The sequence below is a fragment of the Gobius niger genome, assembly GCF_951799975.1.
Source record: "Gobius niger genome assembly, chromosome: 22".
NCBI lineage: Eukaryota > Metazoa > Chordata > Actinopteri > Gobiiformes > Gobiidae > Gobius > Gobius niger.
Window position 1 is genome coordinate 6216727 of NC_136873.1, and position 25785 is coordinate 6242511.

The 25785-nt window shown below is 36.7% G+C and overlaps 1 protein-coding gene across 1 annotated transcript in view; it reads right to left on the bottom strand.

The window, feature by feature from the left end:
• Positions 1–25785, bottom strand: part of npr2 (natriuretic peptide receptor 2) — a 149470-nt gene that overhangs the window by 99778 nt on the left and 23907 nt on the right. The window contains exons 2-5 of the mRNA XM_079581235.1: positions 25581–25762; positions 17735–17848; positions 9482–9617; positions 4039–4133 (exon numbers count right to left, since the gene is read on the bottom strand). Of these exons, the coding sequence (XP_079437361.1) occupies positions 4039–4133; positions 9482–9617; positions 17735–17848; positions 25581–25762 (527 nt within the window). The remainder of the gene's footprint in view (positions 1–4038; positions 4134–9481; positions 9618–17734; positions 17849–25580; positions 25763–25785) is intronic.

Consider the following 25785-nt stretch of genomic DNA (forward strand, 5'->3'; position numbering starts at 1 on the left):
TTTATTGGAGAAAAATAAAAACGCTTCTTTAGTAATTTAGAATTCATTTAATTAATTTAATGTAGCAGCCATTAGAAAATGCTCTGATTTAAAATGGCTTGTTCGCTTAAAAAAAAAGAAAAGAAAAATGAAAAGAAAATTATAAAAGAAAAAAATGTATGTTGTACACAAATGAATATTGTACTGAGGATGGTAATAACAACTGAGAAGTAGCAAGATCACGGAGTATAATATGTCTAGATACAGACGGCATCTCTGGAATCGCCCATATATGGTCATGTTTGAAAACAGTTAAGGGGGAAAACAATTTTAAAAAAATCTAAGATGTTTTATCTGATAAAAGACCAGACCAAATCTACTCAAACTTTAGATTGAATCTCTTAATTCAAGTAGGTTTCTGTCATTACTTCCTTAAGGCGAGACACTGCAGGTGAATAGGGAAAAAAAAAAAATGTAGAGATCTCAATTTGAAACTTTTGCTGAACATCACAGATATAAATATGAGAAAAAAATGTATTTCTGTCATTTTATGTTTTCACAAAAAAATAAGGCATTTTGAGCATTAAAATGGCCAAAATTGCCTATATTTTGGGCAACGAAATCAAAATAATGAATTGAGCCAGATTAAATGTTATGGTTTTATTTTATTGTCTGAAAACTAACAAAAGTATTGAAAGAGTAGATGAATTCAAATATCTTGGAGTAGTTGTAGACTCCCATCTTAAATTCGGAGCTCATGTAAAGAAAATAACTAAGACTATTAGGATTAATTTGAATTGTTTTCGTTTAATAAGATCTTGCCTGTCAATCAGTGCAGCCAAGTTGTACTTTCACGCAATGATCCTGTCTCATTTTTCATACTGTCTCACTGTGTGGGGCCAAGCTAACCAGTCCACTATGAAAGGTGTGATCTCTCTGTACAAACAAGCTTTGAAAGTGCTTGACAAAAAGCCCATGATGTGGCACTATTGCAGAATTCAAGAGAAGCATAATCTTTTAAGTTTTGAAAATTTTAAGAAATACTCTTTTGTTAAATTTGTTTTTAAATGTGTCAAAAACCTCGCTCCCGATATCGCTGCAGGAATGATTGAAACATGTGCAGCTCACGGGATCGTCACAAGGGGCGCTGTCAGTGGAGACTGCAGACCAGCCAAATGCAAAACAGCTCTTGGACAGACAGCGTTCGCGGTACAAAGGCCACAGATCTGGAACACTTTACCTGCTGATCTGAAAACTTTAACAGACCTGAGCGAGTTTAAAAATAAAGTTAAACAGTGGCTCAAACTGAATCAAACTTGTGGACACAACAGAAGTTTATAATATTTTATTGCAAACTTTTTCTAAATTGTATTATTTGTAATGTAATTTTGTACTGTATTATTTGTAATGATTTATGTAAATGTTAATATTTTATGTCTTAGGGACCAGGTCTGCGAACTAGCTTTTAGCTATACGGCCTATGAGCATGGCATCGGTTATTGTAACAATGCTTCTTGTTCTGTCCCTATCAAATAAACATATAAATAAAATAAAAACATATTGGTAACTAAGATTTTTTCTGAGGGGATTTTGGATATTTTGTTTAGTTTTTCAATAAACTAATCATCAGTGAAAAAATCTGTAAAAACTCAAATTCCGCCTGTTTTTTTTTGTTTCAAAGTTGAATAAATCAGGCTAGGAATTAGATATTAAAAAATCCTTCTGAAAAAACCTTCAAAACATTGTCAGGTCTCAGCCTGTAAAGTTTGGAGTCTGTGGGAGCTTCTATAAGGGCTCAGGCTCTGCCCGAGTGCGGCTTCTCTCATTCAGAGAAAACCAGCCCTGAAGTTTTGTAGCGAGTGCGCATGCTCGGCCCGTTCTTCCACTTTTCCGCTCCAGCGTCTCGTAGGAGGAAAAACACCATATTTGGGTGAAAGCGTCATCACGGGGCCCCTTAGCAGGACACGTGGATGTCAAATCTGTCGATATTTATGAATGAAAACCCGCGGGAAAGACGGACTTTCTACGCGGCGCAGCAGCTACTTCCTGGTTAGCTCCGCCTCGCAGACAAAACATCATAAAATAAACATCATCATTTTTATATCTGACATGAAAACTAAGATGTAAAGGGAGGAAAATAGATACAAATCTCCACTTCGACCACTGCGTGAAAAATCAATACTTTCACCTGCCGTGTCTCGCCTTAAGGTTATTATTATTTTTACAGTGCACTTTCTACAAATGCCGGAGTTGTACATGATATGACCTAATTTGGGTGTATTAACAGTATTTCTCCGTTTTTTTTCTCGATTAAGCTATTTTTTTTCTAGGGTTTGTGACTCTGTTGCCGTAGTGACCGTTTCTCTGGGCTGAAGTGACCCATTAAACATGGAGGACAGCTCCAGCAGAAGTGAAGATAACCTACTTCTGCTTCTTTGGCACAACATGAAAACGCTGCATGATATCAGGAGACAGAGAATATTTACTCCACGCGAGCAGAAGTCGGGGCGCGGGTCGAGGGAATCGTGTTTTTCTTCCCCGAGTTACTGAGCTCTAGTTGTCGAGTCGGAAAAGTGTGATAGTGTGAGACGAAAACAACACTTTTTTCTCAAACTCAAAGCTGCTGTATCCGACCAAAACTACATTACCGACCAGGACAGAGACAAAAATCATCAGGATTAGGGCTGGGTACAGTTTGTTTTTTTCTGTTACTTGTACTCTAACAGTACCTGCTTTTCGATACCTTTGTGATTTTGATTTAAAATAATGTGTATAAAAAGTGTCGTTCAGGAGAAAGTCCAAAAACGGCACAACAGAAAGAAAACAGGCTGCAGCAGCGTCACCTGAATTATCACTTAACCTCTTAACTCCCGCCTGAACCGAGAGGATCTTTTTCCTCAAGTCATCAGATTGTCTTTCCTTCATTTTTTTGTTTTTGTCACATTTTGTCATTTTTTCAATAACATTTTTGTCATTTTTTTGTCATTTTTTGTCACATTTTTGTCATTTTTTTGTCATTTTTTGTCACATTTTTGTCATTTTTTAATCAAATTTTTGTCATTTTTTTGTCACATTTTTATCATTTTTTCGTCATTTTTTTAATCAATTTTTGTCACATTTTTGTCATTTTTTTGTCAAATTTTTATCACATTTTTGTCACATTTTGTCACATTTTTGTCATTTTTTTGGAAATTTTTTAATCAAATTTTTGTCATTTTTTGTCAATTTTTTTATCAAATTTTTGTCATTTTTTTGTCATTTTTTGTCAAATTTTTGTCCATTTCTTGTGACATTTTTGTGACATTTTTGCCACTTTTTCATCAATTTTTCGTCACTTTTTTGTCACATTTCCATCATTGTCTTCGTCTCAGTTTTGTTGCTATTTTCTCACCTTTTTTCCAGAAGCTTTTGGACTGGGGTAAAGCCAAACTGGAGAAAATGTGCTCGGTTCAGGTGGGAGTTAAGGGGTTAAAGCAATAAATAACTCTTGCCCTTGAGGCCATAAGCGGAACTGCAGGTGTTGTAGCAAGTTGCGATTTTTTAACTTATTAATTGTCTTGGAGAGTAAATACTACGCTGACAGAAAAGACAAAGGGACAGAGGGATATTGCACATCCAATTATACAATGGAAATATTATTTTTCACTCAAACTTGGCTGTAAATACTGTTTAAAGTGACGCTAGCCCGCAGTTAGCTTTGCCCGTTAGCATGTTAGCTTCTTCTTCGTGATTCTATTAGTGTGTATTGGTGACTCCGGTCCGGTTATCTAAGAGTCTAGTTTGTTATTGTCCTGGCTTTTAACACATTTTCTGTAAGTCCTGGTTTAGTCCTGGCTCAGTCCTGGCTTTTAGACTCACTGTGGACCATTTATTGACGTCTGGGGAGAAAAAGTATCGAAGAATAGCAAAAGAATAGGGAGAAAAAAAAAGTTTTCGATACCGCCCCCTAGTAAAGCCCTAGTAAACACTGGCGCTGAAGTCGGACTCCAGGTATGAACAGAACCACACTGGCCTGACAGAAAAGTAAAACAAGTGGTGAAAAGTAGAAAGTGGACTCACCCCGTACTCTCCTGTCTCCTGATTGGTCATCGACCACAGATCCACGTCAATGTCCCGGGCGTTCTTCTCATCGGTCGTCACAAGGCCGGTCACACCTGAACAGGGAAAAGGGGGTTTGGTTAAAGTGAGGGTTAAGAGATTAAAGAAGTAAAGTGATGGTTTTAGCTAGGGCTGTGCAATTAATCGAAATTTGATTACGATTTCGATTACAACAGTAAACGATTACACAATTAGCATAATCGCAAAAAATCGATTATGATATATATATTTTTTTTTTTTCATTTTTTTTTTTCATTTTTTTTTTTCTAATTTTTTATTTTAGGATTTTTGTCACTTTTTTGATGGATTTTTGTCACTTTTTTGATGGATTTGTGTCTTTTTTTGCTGGATTTTTGTCACTTTTTTGATGATTTTTTGTCTTTTTTTTTGCTGGATTTTTGTCACTTTTTTTAATGGATTTTTGTCTTTTTTTTAATGGATTTTTGTCTTTTTTTTAATGGATTTTTGTCTTTTTTTGATGGATTTTTGTCTTTTTTTTGATGGATTTTTGTCTTTTTTTGATGGATTTTTGTCTTTTTTTTTTTGATGGATTTTTGTTTTGTTTTTTATGGATTTTTGTCACTTTTTTGATGGATTTTTGTCTTTTTTTTGATGAATTTTTGTCATTTTTTGTCATTTTTTGTCTTTTTTTGATGGATTTTTGTCTTTTTTTGATGGATTTTTGTCTTTTTTTGATGGATTTTTGTCTTTTTTTGATGGATTTTTGTCTTTTTTTGATGGATTTTTGTCACTTTTTTGATGGATTTTTGTCACTTTTTGGATGGATTTTTGCCATTTTTTGATGGATTTTTGTCTTTTTTTTGATGGATTTTTGTCTTTTTTTTTATGGATTTTTGTCTTTTTTTGATGGATTTTTGTCACTTTTTTGATGGATTTTTGTCACTTTTTTGATGGATTTTTGTCACTTTTTTGATGGATTTTTGTCACTTTTTTGATGGATTTTTGTCACTTTTTTGATGGATTTTTGTCACTTTTTTGATGGATTTTTGTCACTTTTTTGATGGATTTTTGTCACTTTTTTGATGGATTTTTGTCTTTTTTTGATGGATTTTTGTCATTTTTTTTGATGGATTTTTGTCTTTTTTCTGCTGGATTTTTGTCTTTTTTTGATGGATTTTTGTCACTTTTTTGATGGATTTTTGTCTTTTTTTGCTGGATTTTTGTCACTTTTTTGATGGATTTTTGTCTTTTTTTTGATGGATTTTTGTCACTTTTTTGATGGATTTTTGTCACTTTTTTGATGGATTTTTGTCACTTTTTTGATGGATTTTTGTCACTTTTTTGATGGATTTTTGTCACTTTTTTGATGTATTTTTGTCTTTTTTCTGCTGGATTTTTGTCTTTTTTTGATGGATTTTTGTCACTTTTTTGATGGATTTTTTTCTTTTTTTTGCTGGATTTTTTTCTTTTTTTGCTGGATTTTTGTCATTTTTTTGATGGATTTTTGTCTTTTTTCTGCTGGATTTTTGTCTTTTTTTGATGGATTTTTGTCACTTTTTTGATGGATTTTTGTCTTTTTTTGCTGGATTTTTGTCTTTTTTCTGCTGGATTTTTGTCTTTTTGGATGGATTTTCGTCACTTTTTTGCTGGATTTTTGTCATTTTTTTGATGGATTTTTTTCTTTTTTTGATGGTTTTTTTTCTTTTTTTTCTGGATTTTTGTCATTTTTTTGATGATTTTTTGTCTTTTTTGCCGGATTTTTGTCATTTTTTTGCTGGATTTTTGTCATTTTTTGCCGGATTTTTGTCTTTTTTTTGCCAGATTTTTTTCACTTTTGCTGGATTTTTTTCACTTTTTCGATGGATTTTTTTTAAAGGCAACAAATAATCGTTTGAATAATCGTGATTTCAATTATGACAAAAATAATCGTGTTTATTATTTTTTCAATAATCGAGCAGCCCTAGTTTTAGCCTTGGTTTTTCGTAGAGGAAACATTTGGCCAATAACGTTCCACCATTCATTCCAAACGCTGTATTAAAGGCAGCACGAGCGACATGTGGCACAAGCTGAAGCCATAGCAACTGTGAAAGGTAGGAGATTAGAGCTGCGAGTGGTTTCATAAGATTATCTGAGGAATCTGTCAATGTCGACGGAGACCACAGCGACGGTTTAATTCATATTCAAGGTCTTCGGTGCCAGTGGTGCCAAACGAGCTCTATAGAGACCAGCCGAGAACTGACAAATTGATTTTATTTATTGTCTCCTGTGGATGTTATTCTCCTGGAGATTATTTCTTGGACCTCAGAGAGACTGCACAGTTTCTTCTTGAACTGAAGGTTGACCGGGTCTGTAACATTCCTGCTATAGAAGTATTTTTTCACCTGTTTTAGGACGGACCAGAATGAGAAATGAACAATATGAAAGGGGCGGAGCTTCAGCGGAACCGAGTGTCTCAACTTCAGGCTTAATTTTACATTTTACTTAAAGGGGCTAGATGCAAGTTCGCCATTTTATACTCACTACTGCCGCCTCAGGTCATACGTGTAACTGCAGCTTCCATATTAAGCTTGTGCAGGTGAACATGTCTGGGCTCATTCTACACATTAGGACATTGTTGGGACATGTAGCGGGAGGAAAATACTTAATTTTAACATTTTTAAACTCTGTATAGTCCCTTTAAAGGGGCTAGATGCAAGTTTGCCATTTTATACTCACTACTGCCACCTCAGGTCATACGTGTAACTGCAGCTTCTATATTAAGCTCGTGCTTGACGGCAATTCAGACCCGAATAAACAGCTTTTTTAGTGACAGTGCAGGATTTTAGAGGCGGTTGTGGTGAATATGTCTGGATTCATTCTACACATTAGGACATGGCTGGAACATTTGAACATTTTTAAACTCTGTATAGTCCCTTTAATATGAAGTATTCACCATATGTTCCTGTAGTTGACTTTGGTAGGTGTTAAAAAGCATGATTAGGCCTGTCACGATAACAAATTTGAAGTTTGATACATTGAGGCAGGAAAGTATCGCGATAAACGATGTTATTGGCTCTAACGATACTGGATACTGTCAACTGTCAGGCATAGAAATGACAGTACACCTGTGTTCTAAAAGTGCATCATCACATTCTTAACCTCTTACCACCCGCCTGTGTAACACCTCATTTGAAAGCTAAGACCCACAAAACTGTTCTTTTTCCTCGCGCTGTTGCTGTGTTGTTGCTTTTTTATGTTTTATTTTTTATTTTTTTTGTCACATTTTTGTTGAGTTTTTGTAATTTTTTTGTTGAGCTTTTGTCACATTTTTGTAATTTTTTTGTTGAGTTTTTGTCACTTTTTAGTTGAATTTTTTTCACATTTTTGTTGAGTTTTTGTCACATTTTTTTTTTATTTTTGTCACATTTTTGTTGAATTTTTGTCACATTTTTGTCGAGTTTTTTTTTAATTTTTGTCAATTTCTTTTGAGTTTTTGTCACTTTTTGGTTGAATTTTTGTCACATTTTTGCAGAGTTTTCGTCACTTTTTTGTTGAGTTTACATCCTTGTTTTCTTCTCATTTTTTTGTGGTTGTTTTGGTGCTCTTTTCTCAAGAAGCTTTTCGATTAGGGTAAAGCCAGACTGGAGAAAATGGGATCCGTTCAGGTGGGAGTGAAGAGCTTAAACACCAATCAAAGTTTTACAAAGAAAAAATTGGGGGGAAACGCTAATAAATGTACAGACGATAAAGATCGAGCCCAAAAATATATCGTTTATCTGCTATTTATTGAACAATATATGAATATAGTAATTATCGTGACAGCTCTTAGCATGATATAGGCCCTTTAAGTATTTCCTTTTTGTGTTTAACTTTATATCTAACTGCTATAATACATTGACCTGAAGCTAATGCGTTTCCTCCATGGTCGTCCTTCACTTCACGGCGGATTGTGTTGACGGCGAGCAGCGATTTGGAACAACAGGCACTTGAAATCAATTAGCTGTGGCCTAATTAGCTCACACTGGCTGTCGGACGATGCACTTGAAGAATGTGAGTGGGCTGCATGATATCGGTGAGCGTTGCGATCGCGTTTGCAATTAGATTTGTGATTTCTGGTTTGGATTTGACACACAGGAGCGTTAGCGTTTAACCCCTGAACTCCCACCTGAACCGAGCACATTTTCTCCAGTTTGGCTTTACCCCAGTCCAAAAGCTTCTGGGAAAATGGTGTGAAAATAGCGACAGAAGTGAGACGAAAACAATGATGAAGATGTGACAAAAAAGTGAGAAAACTTTGACAAATAAGTGACGAAAAAATGACGAAAATGCGACAAAAAAAGACAAAAAAAGACAAAAAAGACAAAAAAATGACAAAAAAATGACACAAAAAAAGACCAAAAAAAGGACAAAAAACGACACAAAAAAATTACAAAAATGTGACAAAAAATGACAAAAGAAATGTGACCAAAAAATTACAAAAATGTGACAAAAAATTACAAAAGAAATGACAAAAAAAATATTTTAAAAAAATGACAACAAAATGACCCAAAAAATGACAAAAAATGTGACAAAAAAATGACAAAGAAATGACAAAAAATGGATAAAAAAAGACAAAAAAGTTACAAAATGAGTTGAAAACAGCAAAATGCTTTTGCCGTGGATAAAAAAAGAGGCTGCGGTGGCTTTGTCTCCCCCGTACGGGAACATAAAAGTCATTATTCTCTAGCATAGACATAGTATATTGAAGCCACGACGTCACCTGTGCGGCCAGTGCAGTGACAATAGATACAGACGGCATCTCTGGAATCGCCCATATATGGTCATGTTTGAAAACAGTTAAGGGGGGAAACAATTTGGAAAAAAAATCTAAACTTTCTCTAATTATTCAAAAACTACTTTAACAAACGCTGAATTATGAATATAGTTTTCTAAAGATACAAAGACATGGGGAGGAGCAAAGTGGTTCAACAGCCCATAAATACATAAAAATACGGAGAATGCTAACATGATGCTACGTGCTAGCATCGGGCTAATGCTAACGCTAGCTAGCGCTTGCTATGACTGCCGTTTTTTCACTACTACTGAACAATCTGCTGTGAATAAACATCCTATGGGCCCGATTTAGACTTGACTTTATTTGTAGGTGATGAATAAGTTGATATTCCACCAGAAAATGGCTAAAAAGAGTGGAAATTGTGTTTCTCTAAAGATTCTATTTTCCCCCTTGGTGAAGCCACGCCCCCTTCTATGACGAGGTGCCGTCTGTGTCTATAATAAATCCGCCTCCAGCTCAAATATCAAGCGAGAAACAGCTCATGAAACTCTTGAGGGACGGTAAACGTGCATTAGCTTGGTCCTAGTTAGCGGGCGGTGTTTATTTAGCTTGTTTTCAGCAAGTTTTCTGTCACTGTTGGAGTTTAAATACCCTCCTCCTCCGTGTGAGGTGGGAGCGCTGGCGACTCACCCCAGAATCGGCGGTTCTGCGTCTTCATGGTGATGTTGATGCCGTCGTTCTGCGCCCCTCCTTCGGCCAGCGTCTCCTGCAGGGCCATGGCGTACAGCAGGAAGCCGTCGTAGAAGCTGCCCGCGATTAAGTCCATCTGAGGACGAGCAAACAGAGCAGAGGTCAGGAGGAGGATCCCAAATACTGCACTCGTATACAAGGCCGTGGGAACACAGGGTGCTGAGGGCGCTGCAGCACCCCCTGGTGGATAGTTTGTGAACTGCAGGCAATGTTAACCCCTTAACTCCCACCTGAACCGAGCACATTTTCTCCAGCTTTACCCCCAGTCCAAAAGCCTCTGGAAAAAAGGTGTGAAAATAGCAACAAAACAAAAACAAGGATGAAAATGTGAAAAAAGTGAGAAAACTTGACGAAAAAGTGACAAAAAATGTACAAAAATGGACAAAAAATGGACAAAAAAGGGAGAAAAATTTGACGAAAAATTGAGAAAAAATGGACGAAAAAGTGACAAAATAATTACAAAAAAATGACCTAAATGGACAAAAAATTGACAAAAAATTGACAAAAAATTGACAAAAAATTGACAAAAAAATGACAAAAAATTTACCAAAAAGTGAGAAAAATTTGACGAAAAAGTGAGAAAAAATGGAGGGAAAAGTGATAAGAATTTGACAAAAAAATGCAAATAATTTGACGAAAAAGTGACAAAAAAATTACAAAAAAATTACAAAAATGGACAAAAATTTGACAAAAATTTGACAAAAATTTGACAAAAAATTGACAAAAATGGACAAAAAAGGGAGAAAAATTTGACGAAAAATTTAGAAAAAATGGACGAAAAAGTGATAAGAATTTGACAAAAAAATGCAAATAATTTGACGAAAAAGTGACAAAAAAATTACAAAAAAATTACAAAAATGGACAAAAATTTGACAAAAATTTGACAAAAATTTGACAAAAAATTGACAAAAATGGACAAAAAAGGGAGAAAAATTTGACGAAAAATTTAGAAAAAATGGACGAAAAAGTGATAAGAAATTGACAAAAAAGTGCAAATAATTTGACGAAAAAGTGACAAAAAATTGACAAAAATGAGACGACTGCCCGACAAAAAAGTGATGAAAAAATCTGACGTGAGGAAAAAGATCCATTTAGTTTTGTAGGTCTTTCAAATGAGGCGTTACACTGGCCTACAGGATTTGGGTAAAGCTGAACTGGAGAAAATGCTCTCGGTTCAGGCGGGAGTTAAGAGGTTAATAAATAGGATTTATGCACAGAAAAAGTATTTTGGGGGTAAATTTTGTCCCTCAGCGCCCCCTTACTAAAACATCTTCCCACGGCTCTGCTCGTATATGTAGGGACTAACTGTTCTGCCCTGTGTAAAGTGTGTCTCCATGAAAAGGTTAGAAATGGTTCATAATAATTTACTTATAAATATGTAATAATAATTCCTCTGAACTTTGTTTTGAAGGCATAGTCAGTAGTCGTAATGCTCCATGTGAGAACTTGACCTTCCGCGTTCTACATCTTTATTTACACCTTCAAAAGCTGCAAGTTATATGTGTGTTTTAACAAGAGAACCAAGAATTAGCCTTTTTTCAAGAGTCTGTTTAGCCTAGAGCTCTGTGTATTAGCATCGCAATGTTGCTAACGATCGAATTAGCATAACAAAAAGGTCACAAAAATGGCTAATGCTAACTTGACATCTACTTTTTTGCACTCGCCATTTTGTGGTGCATTCATTTCTCATGTCAGGTTTTTCCCAGTGCGATTGATGATGCCCGGGCTGTAAGCGTGCACAGCGCCCCCTGCTGACCACTACGTTTCGCGAGCCAACCCCTTCAGAGCGTGTTTCAAGACAGAAGCATGTAGCGTGGATTACTTAATGACCGTGTGTGTGTTCTTCTTTCCCTCTGGTCACATGCGTGTGTATTGGGATAATGTTGCTAGTTGTCATTGTGTTGCTAGTTGCTGTAGATTTATTTATATATTTTTTTTTCTTTGATGGCACATTTTTCTTGCTTTTTGCCTTTTCTCCCCCCTGTGCTTTACAGCTTTACGGGGGGAGCGGGTATGGCTTATCAAAATGAGATGTAAATCAGTGTTAATTTCGTCGACTAAAATATTTAGTCTTAATTTTAGTCAAAGTGATATTTTTGACGACTAAAATTGGAATAAAAACTAAATTAAAAGTTGTTCATGAGACTAAAACTATGACTAAAATGTCCAGATATTTTCGTTGACTAAAATGAGACTAAATAAAAATGAAAAGGAGAGACTAAAATCATCCAAACTTCTATTGACCGTCTGAAAGAGCCTCAGATCATGTAAATTCTCGGCCAAAGGATCAGCTCTGAGCTTTGTTCATGTTGGAGCAGCTCCATGAAGCAGAGGAGATTAAATATGATTATAATCAATATTATCAATGCAAAGTCGGCTAAATTCGTCTTAAATTTAGTCGACTAAATTTACTTGCAATTTTAGTCGACGAAGATATTTTTTTGACTAAAACTAGACTAAAATCGAATTACATTTTCGTCAAAAGACTATGACTTAAAACTAAATTAAAATATGTTGTCAAAATCAACACTGATGTAAATGAGCCCTATAGTCAATCGAGCAGCAGCAGAGAGAGGTGAGAGCTGCCCAAAACTTTAGAGGCCCTTTTCTGCCCTTTGAGCTTTTTGAAGTTGTTAAATTCAAATCGCAGCTACGTCTCCAAATATGATCAGATTTCCACGTGTTACACATTGTTGGAAAGCTTGGAGACCACACTTTAACAATCTGTGAAAAGCTCTGTGACTGGGCACATTTAGCCTCTTCTACTCTACCCGTTCAGTAATATCTTCACTCTTAAAGAATTCTTATAGAAATCACCTTACAATATAATACCGCTTTTTTATCCACTTAGAAAATCAACATGAATTTTGTGTAACTATACTTGGATCATGGCACTCACGTAAACGTATTTAAATAGGGGAAACGTGGACGAGAGGAGGAGAGGCTAAACGCTAACAACATCTTCGGCTCGTCTAAGCTCAGGTAAGAACATATCTCTGGATGGTAAAACGGTGGCCGGTTCCTTTAACATATAGATAAGTTTGCTCGGTGGAGGGACGGTTTTCTTCATCGCCAAAAGACCAAGGGCCGGACCCTCCGATTGAAGTAAAGCATCACTTTCTACATATGCCAGTGTTGTACATCATATACTGGAAAAATGTCCATCGTAAATTAGATAAATTACTTATGGCGAGACACTGCAGGTGAATAGGAAAAAAAAAAAAATTGCAGATATCAATTTGAAGCTGTTGCTGTCGATCAGTGGCATAAATGTGAGAAAATATACATTGCAAGTTTTCTGTCATTTTATCTTTTCATATAAGAACGAGGTGTTTTATGCCTAAAAATGCCCCAAATTTCCCATCTTTTCGGCGACGAAATCTGAATAATGGATAGAGCTACATTCAAATTTATGGTTTCATTTTATTGATAAATGAGTTACCAAGACTTTCTCTGAGGGGATTTAGGATTTCTTGTTTAGTTTTGAAATAAGCTGTTTTTTAGTGGAAAACATTTTAAAAATTTAATTTTTGCCTCATTTTTTGACATTCAAAACTCAATAAATGGGGCTTAAGGGATTAAATAATAAAAAATCCCTCCAAAAAAAAATCTTCCAAATATTGTTCAGTCCAAGGCTGGAAAATGTGAAGTCTTTAGGTCCGACTGACGTAGACATAGTGTCGCCACAATGACAGAAAAATGTGTTTTGAGAAAAAGGCCCTTGAAATTGCATTCTCCCATACAAGTCTATGGGGGAACATTGAATCAGCGCAATATTTAAACATGTTATTGTGAAGATTAGGCATATTTTCTGTTTCCGGGTGAAAGCTTGTATGTTCAGAGACAGATTTGGCCCAAAACCTGAAAACTGAAAAAATTGAGTTTTGCCTGTTGTGTCTCCCCTTAAAATCGCTTGAATAAAGTTTTTTTTATGTTAAATTTGAGCCGGTTTGAACTAATCTAAGATCAGATAAAAACACCAATGCCAATGGAACAAAAAGAAATCCCACTGGAAATCAAACAAATTAACTTTTACTGTAGAAAATATTTATTTTTCACTTGAAATTATACAAAATAATCTGAATTAAGAAAAAACTTGTGCTTGTTCCATTGGAAAGATTAGGTTTTATCTGCTCTAAGGCCAGACCAAATCCACTCAATCTTTAGATTTAATCTCTTAATTCAAGTAGATTTAAGTATTTTCTACATATAGATGAGTATTCTTTTAGGATTATGGCCTAAAAGGCTGCTCTGCTAAGACATTTGAAGGAATTGACAGTATTTTTCACATTTCTAGAGTACTTTAACAGGCATTTGATCTATGATATGATTCAAAATGTAAAGAAAAACTGACAGAAAACAATAAATAGTGAATGATTCTTTAGATATTATGTAATGTTTTGATTTGTGGCGGTGCAGATTCCCCCGCTCCACCACCGGAGCCGCCGCACACCAAATAAAAACCTTCTGACAAAGACTCTTTTTTTTAATGTGGAAAATCAACTGGACCAAAACACGGCACAATCGAGGCCAGATCCAGAAGCCGCACATTAGCTCCATTGTTAGCGAAGGCGGCGTAATGTGCTCGTGAAAAGGCGGATCAGAGCGTCCAGTAAATGCTAACGGCGTGTTCGTCATTAGCTTGCGCACACTGCGGGGTTTACGCGCGTAATAAAACATCGGTCTTGTTTACACGGCACATCATCACACTCCAATATGCGGCTACTTCGTTTGCGTTTATTATAGCTTTATTTTCTCCAAGTGTTTTTCCCACATTTTGACGACAAAACCACACAGCGCGACGGATGAGGGACGTTGTTGTTCGACTTAGCAATTAGCACCGGAAATGACAGTGAATGCTAATGGCTATGTGCTGTAGCATTTAGCCTCTCCCGATGTATTCCTATGGCTCCAAACGGGGGTGAAGTTGGAAGCGACCGAGCTCTTCCACGGGCACAAAGACTAGACAGGTACAACTTGTCTAAGCTCAGGTAAGAACATATCTCAGTTTGGAAGAACCGTGGCCTGTTTCTTAAAGGGATAGTTCAGGATTTTTGACATAGGGCCTCATTTCCTCGTTATCCAGAGTGTTGCTGATTTCTGGAGATTTTTTTTTGTTGTAATTCATGCAGTTCTTATATTTGAAGCAGGGTTGCCTGGATATGAATATGAAAATATAAAGAAAGTTAAGACCCTAAAGCATTATTTTTGCATCGACTACAGTACGTTTTTGTGCGTTTGGAAATCATTTTGTGTGAACTCAAAGTGAGGTCAGCTTGTTAGTTCAAGTTTACATGACAATGGACAAAACACATGTTTCCAATATGTTCATGGATTACATATACGTATCTAAACTTCAAGTATGTTTACATGTCTTTTTTCTTTCCCTTTCCCTGCCAATCTTAAGTGAATGACTATGGACAGATAGTTTCTATTTCTACATGGTTATACGGAGCTTGTACATTTGGGTATAGTTGGTATAGCAGGGCTGAGCGATATTATATATGTTTTTTGTGTGATCAGAACGAAAGACAGATGTGCCTTGGCATAACTCTTATGTACCATATGGTGTATTTATTTATTTATGACTGTAAATGATGACATTCTTTGACATTTTGTACGATCATAAACAATGTATATCAACATGTAAGCCCAGACTCATGCATCGATTTCCTGCATGAGTCTAGCGGAAAATGTTATGTGATAATTACTTTAATGAGAGATAAGGGGCAGGTTTACTATAAGTTCTTTGATCTTCTTCCTACTCCTTTTGAGCACAAAGTCTTGTTTTGTATTTTTTCTTTCTGTAAACTGTTGACATACTTTTCTGCTCAAATGAATAAATAAATGAAATGAATGAAAATGAAGAGTTTCGTGGCGCTAGGCTAATGCTAGGCTAGTGCATGTCTATGGTATCAGCTAGCCTGCATTAAAAACAGTCTGACCCGCTCCACAGAGCACCTGAGGCAAATCACTTATAACACCAGACTAACCATATACATGTCTGTGTTTATAGAGTAATTTTAACCATTTTGCATTTAAAAGACCTTATGTTTGAGCAGCATCAGCTTCGTGGTTGTATGAGCTACGCGGCGGCGGAGTGATCTGCTAGAAAATAGTCCCTCAATGCAAGGTCAGTTATATTCCAAAAATTACTCTATGGACACAGACATTTATATGGTTAGTCTGGTGTTATAAGTGATTTGCCTCAGGTGCTCTGTGGAGCGGGTCACACTGTTTTTAATGCAGGCTAGCTGATACCATAGACATGCACTAGCCTTGCACTAGCCTAGCGCCACGAAACTCTTCAAACATAAGAACTGCATGAATTACAAAAAAAAAAAAAAATCATAAATCAGCAACACTCTGGATAACTAGGAAATAAGGCCCTATGTCAAAAAATCCTGAAACATCCCTTTAAAGACTAACACCACTAACTCGGGACCCCCTGATGTTGGAGACTGTATTGTGATTTAACTCAAACATGCTCAAAAACATATCGAATTCAGTGTCAGAAATGTAAGAATATTGTCTCAAAATCATCTGGCGACCCCCACTTTGGGAACCACTGCCCTAACAGACCACTCACACAGGCAGCTGGGAGGCTTTCCCCCTCACGGTCTCCCATCCAGGTACTAACCAGGCCCGGACCTGCACAGCTTCTGAGATTAGACGTGCACAACGTGACCTTGTATGGTGATGACAAAGCTCCTTCTCCAAACCCTTGACAGTTCCATCGCCAAACACAAAAGAAGCAGAAACTATAGCTCAGGGGTAGGCAACGTCAGGCACGGGGACCAAATCTGGCCCTTCAGTATAGAACCTTTGGCCCTCAAGATGATTTTGAGAAATATTACTACTTACTTTAATCGTTTTGGAGTTTAACCTTAAAGGAACAGGCCACCGTTTTCCCATACTGAGATATGTTCTTACCTGAGCTTAGCAGGTTTGCTTTAGTCGTTTTGTGTGACTGAGGCAGTGTTAATTTTGTCAACATATTTTAGTGTTTTGACTAAAATGTAATTTAATTTTAGAAATCTTTTCAATTTTAGTCTAGTTTTAGTCGACTAAAGTTGCATGTCAATGTAGTCGACTAAATTTAAGACTTTGCATTTATATTATTCATTATAATCATATTTAATCTTGTTCCTCGGCTTCATGGAGCTGCTCCACATGAACAAAGCTCAGAGCTGATCCTTTGGCAGAGAATTTACATGATCTGAGGCTCTTTCAGACGCTCAATAGAAGTTTGGATGATTTTAGTCTCTCCTTTTCATTTGTATTTAGTCTTATTTAAGTCGACTAAAATATCTGGACATTTTAGTCATAGTTTTAGTCTCATGAAAAGCTTTTAATGTAGTTTTAGTCCAATTTTAGTCGTCAAAAATATCACTTTGACTAAAATTAAGACTAAATATTTTAGTCGACGAAATTAACACTGGACTGAGGGCACGCACAAAGACCAGACAGTTACGCATCAACTCGTCTAAGCTCAGGTAAGAACATGTCTCAGTGTGGCCTGTTCCTTTAACCAAGCACATTTTCTCCAGTTCAGCTTTACCCAAATGTAAAAGCTTCTCGACTGGAGCTTGAAGCCTAAAAGTGATGTACGATTTTTGATTCACTTTTTTGTCATTTTTTTGGCGCATGTTTGTTGCATTTTTGTTATTTTTTGTTGCTTCATCACTTTTTTTTTTCATTCTTTTGATTCTTTTTTTAAAGAAGCTTTTTTAGATTTTGGGAAGGTCAAACCGGTTAAGAAGGCGGGGGGTAAAGTTCTGTAAAAATGTGAGAAATACTGTCAATTACTTAAAAATGTCCAAACAGAAAAACCAAATGAGGTCATATATTATGCACAGCACTGGCGTTTGTAGAAAGTGGTGCTTTACTTTTGGCTAAAATTGTCCGGTTTGGCCCTTGGTCTTTTAAGAAGAAGAAAATCGGCCCTTCACCAAGCAAACTTGCCCGACCCCAGCTCTAGCTCAACTTCCTGGTGAATTACAAACAAATAAGGGACCAAAACTGCAACATTTTATTTGTAGTTAAAATGAAAATACTTCAAGATGTTGTTACAAGAGCACAAAACACAATCAGATGTTTGTTTCTTTAAAGCACTGAACAAAGGTTAAAATAAGTAAAATGCCTGTATAGTGAAGCAAACCTGAAAGTACTCTTAACAGGCGCAGTACTGACCAGAGAGGGCTCCAGGTGGATGTTAAACTCCTGGTGGGCGCGGGCGTGGAGCTCCCTCTGAAAGTCCTTGTACTCAGGGTTATCCGGCGGCCGGTACGTGATCACGAACACCGACTAGAGAGACGGACAGAGAGGCGGACAGTGAGAACACTATACATATACAGACATACATATAATCATGGCTTATTGATATACTGTAGCTTCACGTATTCCCTCTGTATGGAAAGGACCCTTCATTGCCATGGTATTGGTTTGCATTTATTGATGATGCTTGACCTGAAGTTTAGTGTGAGACGATGCACACACGTATTACCCGTAGCTGCTGCGCTCTGATTGGACCGTTCACTGACAGTGGCTCAGAAGCTGTTGTCACCCTGAGCTCCACAAACATGTAGCGGCAGCTCCGGCACCGACTAATCGCTCTCTAATGGCTCCATTCGGCCTGCTTTTTTTTTCTTCCATATCTGGGTTGAGACTTTTTTGGATGTGCCTGTCTGCCTTTAAAAACAAAACAAAAACATTTAACCTGGCCGTAACCATTATTTAGATTTTGTCGCCACAAATGTACCATATTCACCTGCAGCGTCTTTTCTTAAAGGACCTATATCATTCCAAATTGAGTTTTTGGAGCTTTTAGCCATGCTGTTATGCTATTTCCTCATCAAAAACATCCCAGAGTGGTTTTTGGCTTCATTCACGCAGTTCTCAGCATAGGGTTGTGGTGATTTTTACGTCATAGTGTCAAACAGGAAGAGCCCGACGTCTGTAATGTTTTCATCATTTCTGTTGTAACTGAAGGATGTGAAGAAGGAGCTCTTTCTAACCTACTCTGGACACGCCTGTTCTTTTTTCTTACCTAACGTTAATGTCACGGAGAAAAGGATGTTTGGGAGGTGCAGGACTTTATTCAACCTTCCTAAAGAAGAGGCCACGCGCCAGAAGTTGGAATTTCTCTCCGGGATTCGTTGACTCTCAGCCAATATATTGTTTTTCTGTGACTGTCTCTTGATGGATGTTTGGTGAACCTTCGCCAGAATCAAAGTGGATTCACTTTTATAACCAACACAGTCCCAAATATAGTCCCAAAACGTAAACACCCGAAGGAGTGGCCGGGACAGAGCGGTGAGTCAATCAAAACGTGTGTTAGCGTGTGTGTGTTAGCCAAATCCATATAACTGCATTGTAAAGTAACTAACTAGCTCGGGGAGAGAGGGCGGAGTTAATTGAAGCGAAGCGTCGTATCATCCGGGTTTGCAAAATACAGTGCCTCTCGAAAGTAATAATACACCTTGAACTTTTGCACTTTTTGTCATGTTTTTGCAAGAATAGTTGTGAAGATGGATGGAGCCAAATACAGGGACCATTTGGAGGAAAACCTGCTGGAGTCAGAAAGAGAACTGAGGCTGGGGCGGAGATTCACCTTCAGCAGGACAATGACCCGAAACACAAAGATAAATCTACAATGGAATGGTTCAATAAAAACATATTAATGTGTTAGAATGGCCCAGTCAAAGTCCTGACCTAAATCCTATTGAAAATCTGTGGAAAGACCTGAAAACTGCTGTTCACAAACGCTCTCCTTCTAATGTGACAGAGCTGGAGTTGTTTTTTAAAGAGGCTAAAATGTCAGTCTCTACATGTGCAAGTCTTGTACAGTCAATCCCCAAAGACTTGTGCTGTTATTGCAGCAAAAGGGGGTTCCACAAAGTATTCATTCACCCTGTATGAATACTTATGCAAGCCCCACTTTTCGCTTTTCACATTTTTTGAAAAATAACATCATTTTGCTTTCACTTCACAGTTGTCTGTTACTTGTGTGTGAACGTTCAGTAAAAAATAAATATATAATATATAATAAATAAAATCTTCATGTTTAGGGCTGTAGGCACGAACGACGAGGACGAAATGTGCAAAAGTTCAAGGTGTATTAATACTTCCCCAGAAAATACTGATATTTCTCACTAAAAATAGTACTCCATATTAGGGATGGGCCATACCACATTTTTTGGAATCGATACGATACCGATACTTTTGGGGTCATTTTTCTCGATACCAATACCAATACTGGTCATTTTTATATGAGTGAATGTATTTCAATCAATATACATTTTTAAAACTGGTTATTTTATATAATTAATAGGTACATTAAAATGATATTACTTTAACTGGTTAATTATACACAATGTAAATGTGAAATGAAATACATAAACAACATTTAAAAGTAATACTTTAATGACAAACAGAATCTAAACCAGAATGATATGGCTGGGTTAATTCAATCCCCTGCTGCTGTGGACTGTTTTGGCTCAGAACAAAGATGTAAATTGTCCTTATATGTTTAAAATTGCTGATGCAGATGCCACTTATGAAGCTAAAGTTGTGTGAATTTAGTTAAGAACAAGTGACTTAATATTTTTATGGCACTGAAACAAATCTGGTAATGAAAAACACTGCTATAGATACAGACGGCATCTCGTCATAGAAGGGGGCGTGGCTTCGCCGAGGGGGAAAATAGAATCTTTAGAGAAACACAATTTTCCCTCTTTTTAGCCATTTTCTGGTGGAATATCAACTTATTTATCACATATAAATAAAGTCAAGTGTAAATCAGGCCCATATGGATATTTTCTCACAGCAGATTGTTCAGTAGAAGTGAAAAAACGGCAGTTGTAGCAAGCGCTAGCTAACCGTTAGCATTAGCCCGATGCTAACATGTAGCATCAAGTTAGCATTCTCCGTTATTCATGTATTTATGGGCTGTTGAACCACTTTGCTCCTCCCCATGTCTTTGTATCATTATTTAGTAGAAACTATATTCATTTTTCAGCTTTTGTCAAAGTAGTTTTTGAATAATTAGAGAAAGTTTAGATTTTTCTCCAAATTGTTTTCCCCCTTAATTGTTTTCAAAAATGACCATATATGGGCGATTCCAGAGATGCCGTCTGTATCTATGTAAAGAGAAATGTTGAAGCAAACGTTGAGTTTTTTCAATGGCACTTTTTTGCAAATGAACTCTTCATATGCAAATTAGTATCGATACTTTTTGCCCAATATCGATACTTAAAAAGTAGCCGTTTGGTATCGATACTCCATAGTGGTAGAGGTACAATATATGTCATATAAATGCCTAAACTTTACTTTGGGATGGCTAAAATAGCATGATACAGATCCTTTAAAATCTCTCCTGTTGAAATGGGGGTCCGCCCTACGTTCCCTGTATGTTCCCTCACTTCTATTGATTAACATTAGGCACCAGCTCACTATCCTTAAGGTAGTGTCTAGGGCAGGGTCAGGGTTAAGCGGATTGATATATGTATGACGTTTCACTCTCATGATCGCACCCGGCGAACTGAGAACCCGGGGAACATAGGTACGCCCTACGCACCCGGTGATACGCACTTGCAACAAAAGTGTGTACCGGGCAACAGCGTCTAAATGAAGTCGGAGCGTGGGGGGCACATTGGTGACAGCATGGGTCCCTAAATAGTCCACTGTGTTCGGGACATGTCCACACCTGTCCACCATCACCACCAGGACACTCTGTAAACAGGAGCTTTACAGGACAGTAGTGACCAGGGGCGGACTGGCCATATGTCCATTCTGGAAGAGCACAGAGGGGCCACTGGCTCGAGGGCCACCGGTCCCGAGTCAACCGAGCTTTACCCAAATCTAAAAGCTAAAAAGAAAAGCATCAAAATAGCGAGAAAAAGAGGATGAAAAAAAACACAGACAAAAAAACACAACAAAAAATGATAGAAAAAATAATTAAAAATTCAACAAAAATGTGACAAAAATGTAACAAAAAATGACAAAAATTCAACAAAAATGTCATAAAAAGCTCAACAAAAAAGTGACAAAAATGTGACAAAAATTCAACAAAAAAGTGACAAAAAAGTGACAAAACTGTGACAAAAATGTGACAAAACTGTGACAAAAATGTGACAAAAATTCAACAAAAATGTGACAAAAATTCAACAAAAAAGTGACAAAAATGTGACAAAAATGTGACAAAAAAGTGACAAAACTGTGACAAAAAAGTGACAAAACTGTGACAAAAATGTGACAAAAATTCAACAAAAAAGTGACAAAAATGTGACAAAAATGTGACAAAAAAGTGACAAAACTGTGACAAAACTGTGACAAAACTGTGACAAAACTGTGACAAAAATGTGACAAAAATTCAACAAAAATGTGACAAAAATGTAACAAAAAATGACAAAAATTCAACAAAAATGTCATAAAAAGCTCAACAAAAAAGTGACAAAAATGTGACAAAAATTCAACAAAAAAGTGACAAAAAAGTGACAAAAATGTGACAAAAATGTGACAAAAAAGTGACAAAACTGTGACAAAAAAGTGACAAAACTGTGACAAAAATGTGACAAAAATTCAACAAAAAAGTGACAAAAATGTGACAAAAATGTGACAAAAAAGTGACAAAACTGTGACAAAACTGTGACAAAACTGTGACAAAACTGACAAAAATGTGACAAAAATTCAACAAAAATGTGACAAAAATTCAACAAAACTGTGACAAAAATGTGACAAAAATGTGACAAAAATGTGGCAAAAATGCAACAAAAATGTGACAAAAATGTGGCAAAAATGCAACAAAACTGTGACAAAACTGTGACAAAACTGTGACAAAAATGTGACAAAAATTCAACAAAAATGTGACAAAAATGTGACAAAAATGTGGCAAAAATGCAACAAAACTGTGACAAAAATGCAACAAAAATTCAACAAAAATGTGACAAAAATTCAACAAAAAAACAACAAAAATGTGACAAAAATTCAACAAAAAAACAACAAAAATGTGACAAAAATTCAACAAAAAAACAACAAAAATGTGACAAAAATCCAACAAAAATGGGTCAAAAATTCAACAAAAATTCAACAAAAATTCAACAAAAAAGTGACAAATTCAACAAAAATGTCACAAAAAGAAAAAAAAAAGGGGAAAAAAAAACATACAAAAGGTGACACAACACAGCAACAGCGCGAGGAAAAAGGTCAGTTTTGTGGGTCTTAGCTTTCAAATGAGGTGTTCCACAGCCAAAAGAGGACAGAATGCATTTGGTTCAGGCGGGGGGTAAGAGGTTAAAACATGTATTTGTGGAAGTGTCACAATTACACTAATTTGGGCCAGGCTGGTCAGAGTCCAGGGCTGTTTTTCAGTCCCAGTCCGCCCCTGATAGTGACCAGATGCAGCACCAGGCAGAGGTTTTTCTTTCATTTCAAGACTATTTGTAGTTTCTCACTGAAAGGCACTGATTTATGAACGAACTCATGTGGAATTATTAATTATTTGTATATTCCGAGCCCAGTTAAAGCCTAAAGGTTGATAATTGAGAGTCTGTTGTTAATTAAAGTTTTTTTCTCGGGGCCCAAAACTGCCGTGGCCCAACGGGATTCTGCCGATTACCGATTGCAGAGGGGGGGGGAGACGCCGGGAAATTTCGTTTTCAGCGGAGATAATGTTTCCTGAATAATTGCGGGCTGCGGGATCTGCAGTTCGGGGCCATTCAAATTGAGAGGAATTCAAAAGTGTGTGCAAAATGTTTATCAATAGTGACTCAGCCGCTAACTGTTTCACTGCTCTTCTCTTTTTCTAAAACCGATACGAGTAAGAGTACTTGGATTTAAGTACTCGCCGATACCGAATACCGATACGAGTGCAAGGCATTTTCTTCAACGTTCTTACTTTTTTCACAGCAGATTGGTTAGTAATAATAATTTACTCATTTGCGACACATTCAAGAGCAGTTATATTAGAATTGTGCTGATGCCATTAATTTTATTTTTATTCAATATAATTTTTTTTTTTTATGTCTCTGTCCATCATAGACAGAAAAGCCCATGTCCTAAAGCTCCCAATGCCTGTGCTTTATTCATTTGTGTTTTTATTTAACAATAGTATTGAGATGTTACTTAAATGGTCTCTTTTCGACTTTTTGTAGTAACTTAGCGAGTAGCTACAGCGTTTTCATTGTTCTGCTGCAGCTCATTTTCACTCAATATAAACATGCTGTATGTCTTTACGTTGGATTTTCTGAGGATTTGTTAGTCCCTGGGTTAGTTTTTCAGATGAATAAACCTCTGGGCTTAAAACGGCGTCAGAATGGCTAAAACTGCTAGCCGCGAGTTAGCAACGTTAGCCTGTATGTTGTAAACACTGCAGACGCTGTAGCACTGACAACATTTAGCTCTGGTTAAGGGGAGACACTACAGGCAAAACTTTTTTTTTTTCAGTTTTCAGGTTTTGGGCCAAATTGGTCTCTGAACATATAAGCTTTCACCCGGAAACAGAAAATATGCCTAATCTTCACAATAACATGTTTAAATATTGCGCTGATTCAAAGTTCCCCCATAGACTTATATGGGAGAACATAATTTCAAGGGCCTTTTTCTCAAAACACATTTTTCTGTCATTGTGGCGACACTATGTCCACGTCAGTCGGACCTAAAGACTTCACATTTTCCAGCCTTGGACTGAACAATATTTGGAACATTTTTTCAGAGGGATTTTTTATTATTTAATCCCTTAAGCCCCATTTATTGAGTTTTGAATGTCAAAAAATAAGGCGAAGATGTAATTCTGGATTTTTGTCAATTTTTTGTTATTTCTTTGTCAAATTTTTATCACATTTTTGTCATTTTTTCGTCAATTTTTTGTCAATTTCTTGTGACATATTTGCCACTTTTTCATCAATTTTTCGTCACTTTTTTGTCAATGTCAAAATTGAGGCAAAACTAAATTTTTTCAGTTTTCAGGTTTTAGACCAAATTGGTCTCTGAACATACAAGCTTTCACCCGGAAACAGAAAATATGCCTAATCTTCACAGTAACATGTTTAAATATTGCGCTGATTCAATGTTCCCCCATAGACTTATATGGGAGAATGCAATTTCAAGGGCCTTTTTCTCAAAACACATTTTTCTGTCATTGTGGCGACACTATGTCCACGTCAGTCGGACCTAAAGACTTCACATTTTCCAGCCTTGGACTGAACGATATTTGGAAGAGTTTTTCAGAGGGATTTTTTATTATTTAATCCCTTAAGCCCCATTTATTGAGTTTTGAATGTCAAAAAATAAGGCGAAAATTATTTTTTTTACAAAATGTTCCACTAAAAAACAGCTTATTTTAAAACTAAACAAGAAATCCCAAATCCCCTCTTGGTAACTCATTCATCAATAAAATGAAACAATAAATTTGAATGTAGCTCTATCCATTATTCAGATTTCGTCGCCGAAAAGATGGGAAATTTGGGGCATTTTTAGGCATAAAACACCTTGTTCTTATATGAAAAGATAAAATGACAGAAAACTTGATATCTGTAAATATACATTTTTTCCCTATTCACCTGCAGTGTCTCGCCTTAAGGAAATTATGTCATTTAAACAAATGCAGTCAGAAATTTAAGCACCACATGAATAAACTCAAATTTATTGCCCTTTTTTTCTCCCGATCTGAAATGATTATATTAGTGGTCAGTTTTTTTTAACATAAAGTCTTCGATGTAAGTCACATAGAGTCCACTTCCCACTCTGAGGACCAGGTTTTCTCCATGAATTACTGAAGGAAGCGGCCCCGCCACTTAATTCCTCTTCGTAAATGTCAGCGGCGTCTCCTAATTCAAAGTCAGGGAGGCTTTTAGAATCCAAACACAGGCTGTAATTACGCCGACTTCCTTCTTAATGGACTCGAGGAGCTCCGGCGAGCGCGCAATTAGGAAACACTCGCTTTAAAGGTCCCATAATATTATTCAATCATTAAAAAACAAACCCGGGAGTCGTGTCTTGGTTCATTCAGGGGTATTCAGTCCAAGTAATGCGATGTTACCTTGAAGACCTGGACAGGATCGGCCCAGTCCGGATCGGAGTTCTGCCAGGGCCTGCGCTCGCTCAGGCTTTCGGCGAACACGTCCAGGTAGAAGATGGCGTAGTTCTCCGGGTCGGGGATCTCGCTCTGGAAAAGCTTCATGATCATCAGGAAGGTGTCGAGGGGGCCGCAGATGTACACGACTGTCAGGAGACACAGGGAAAAA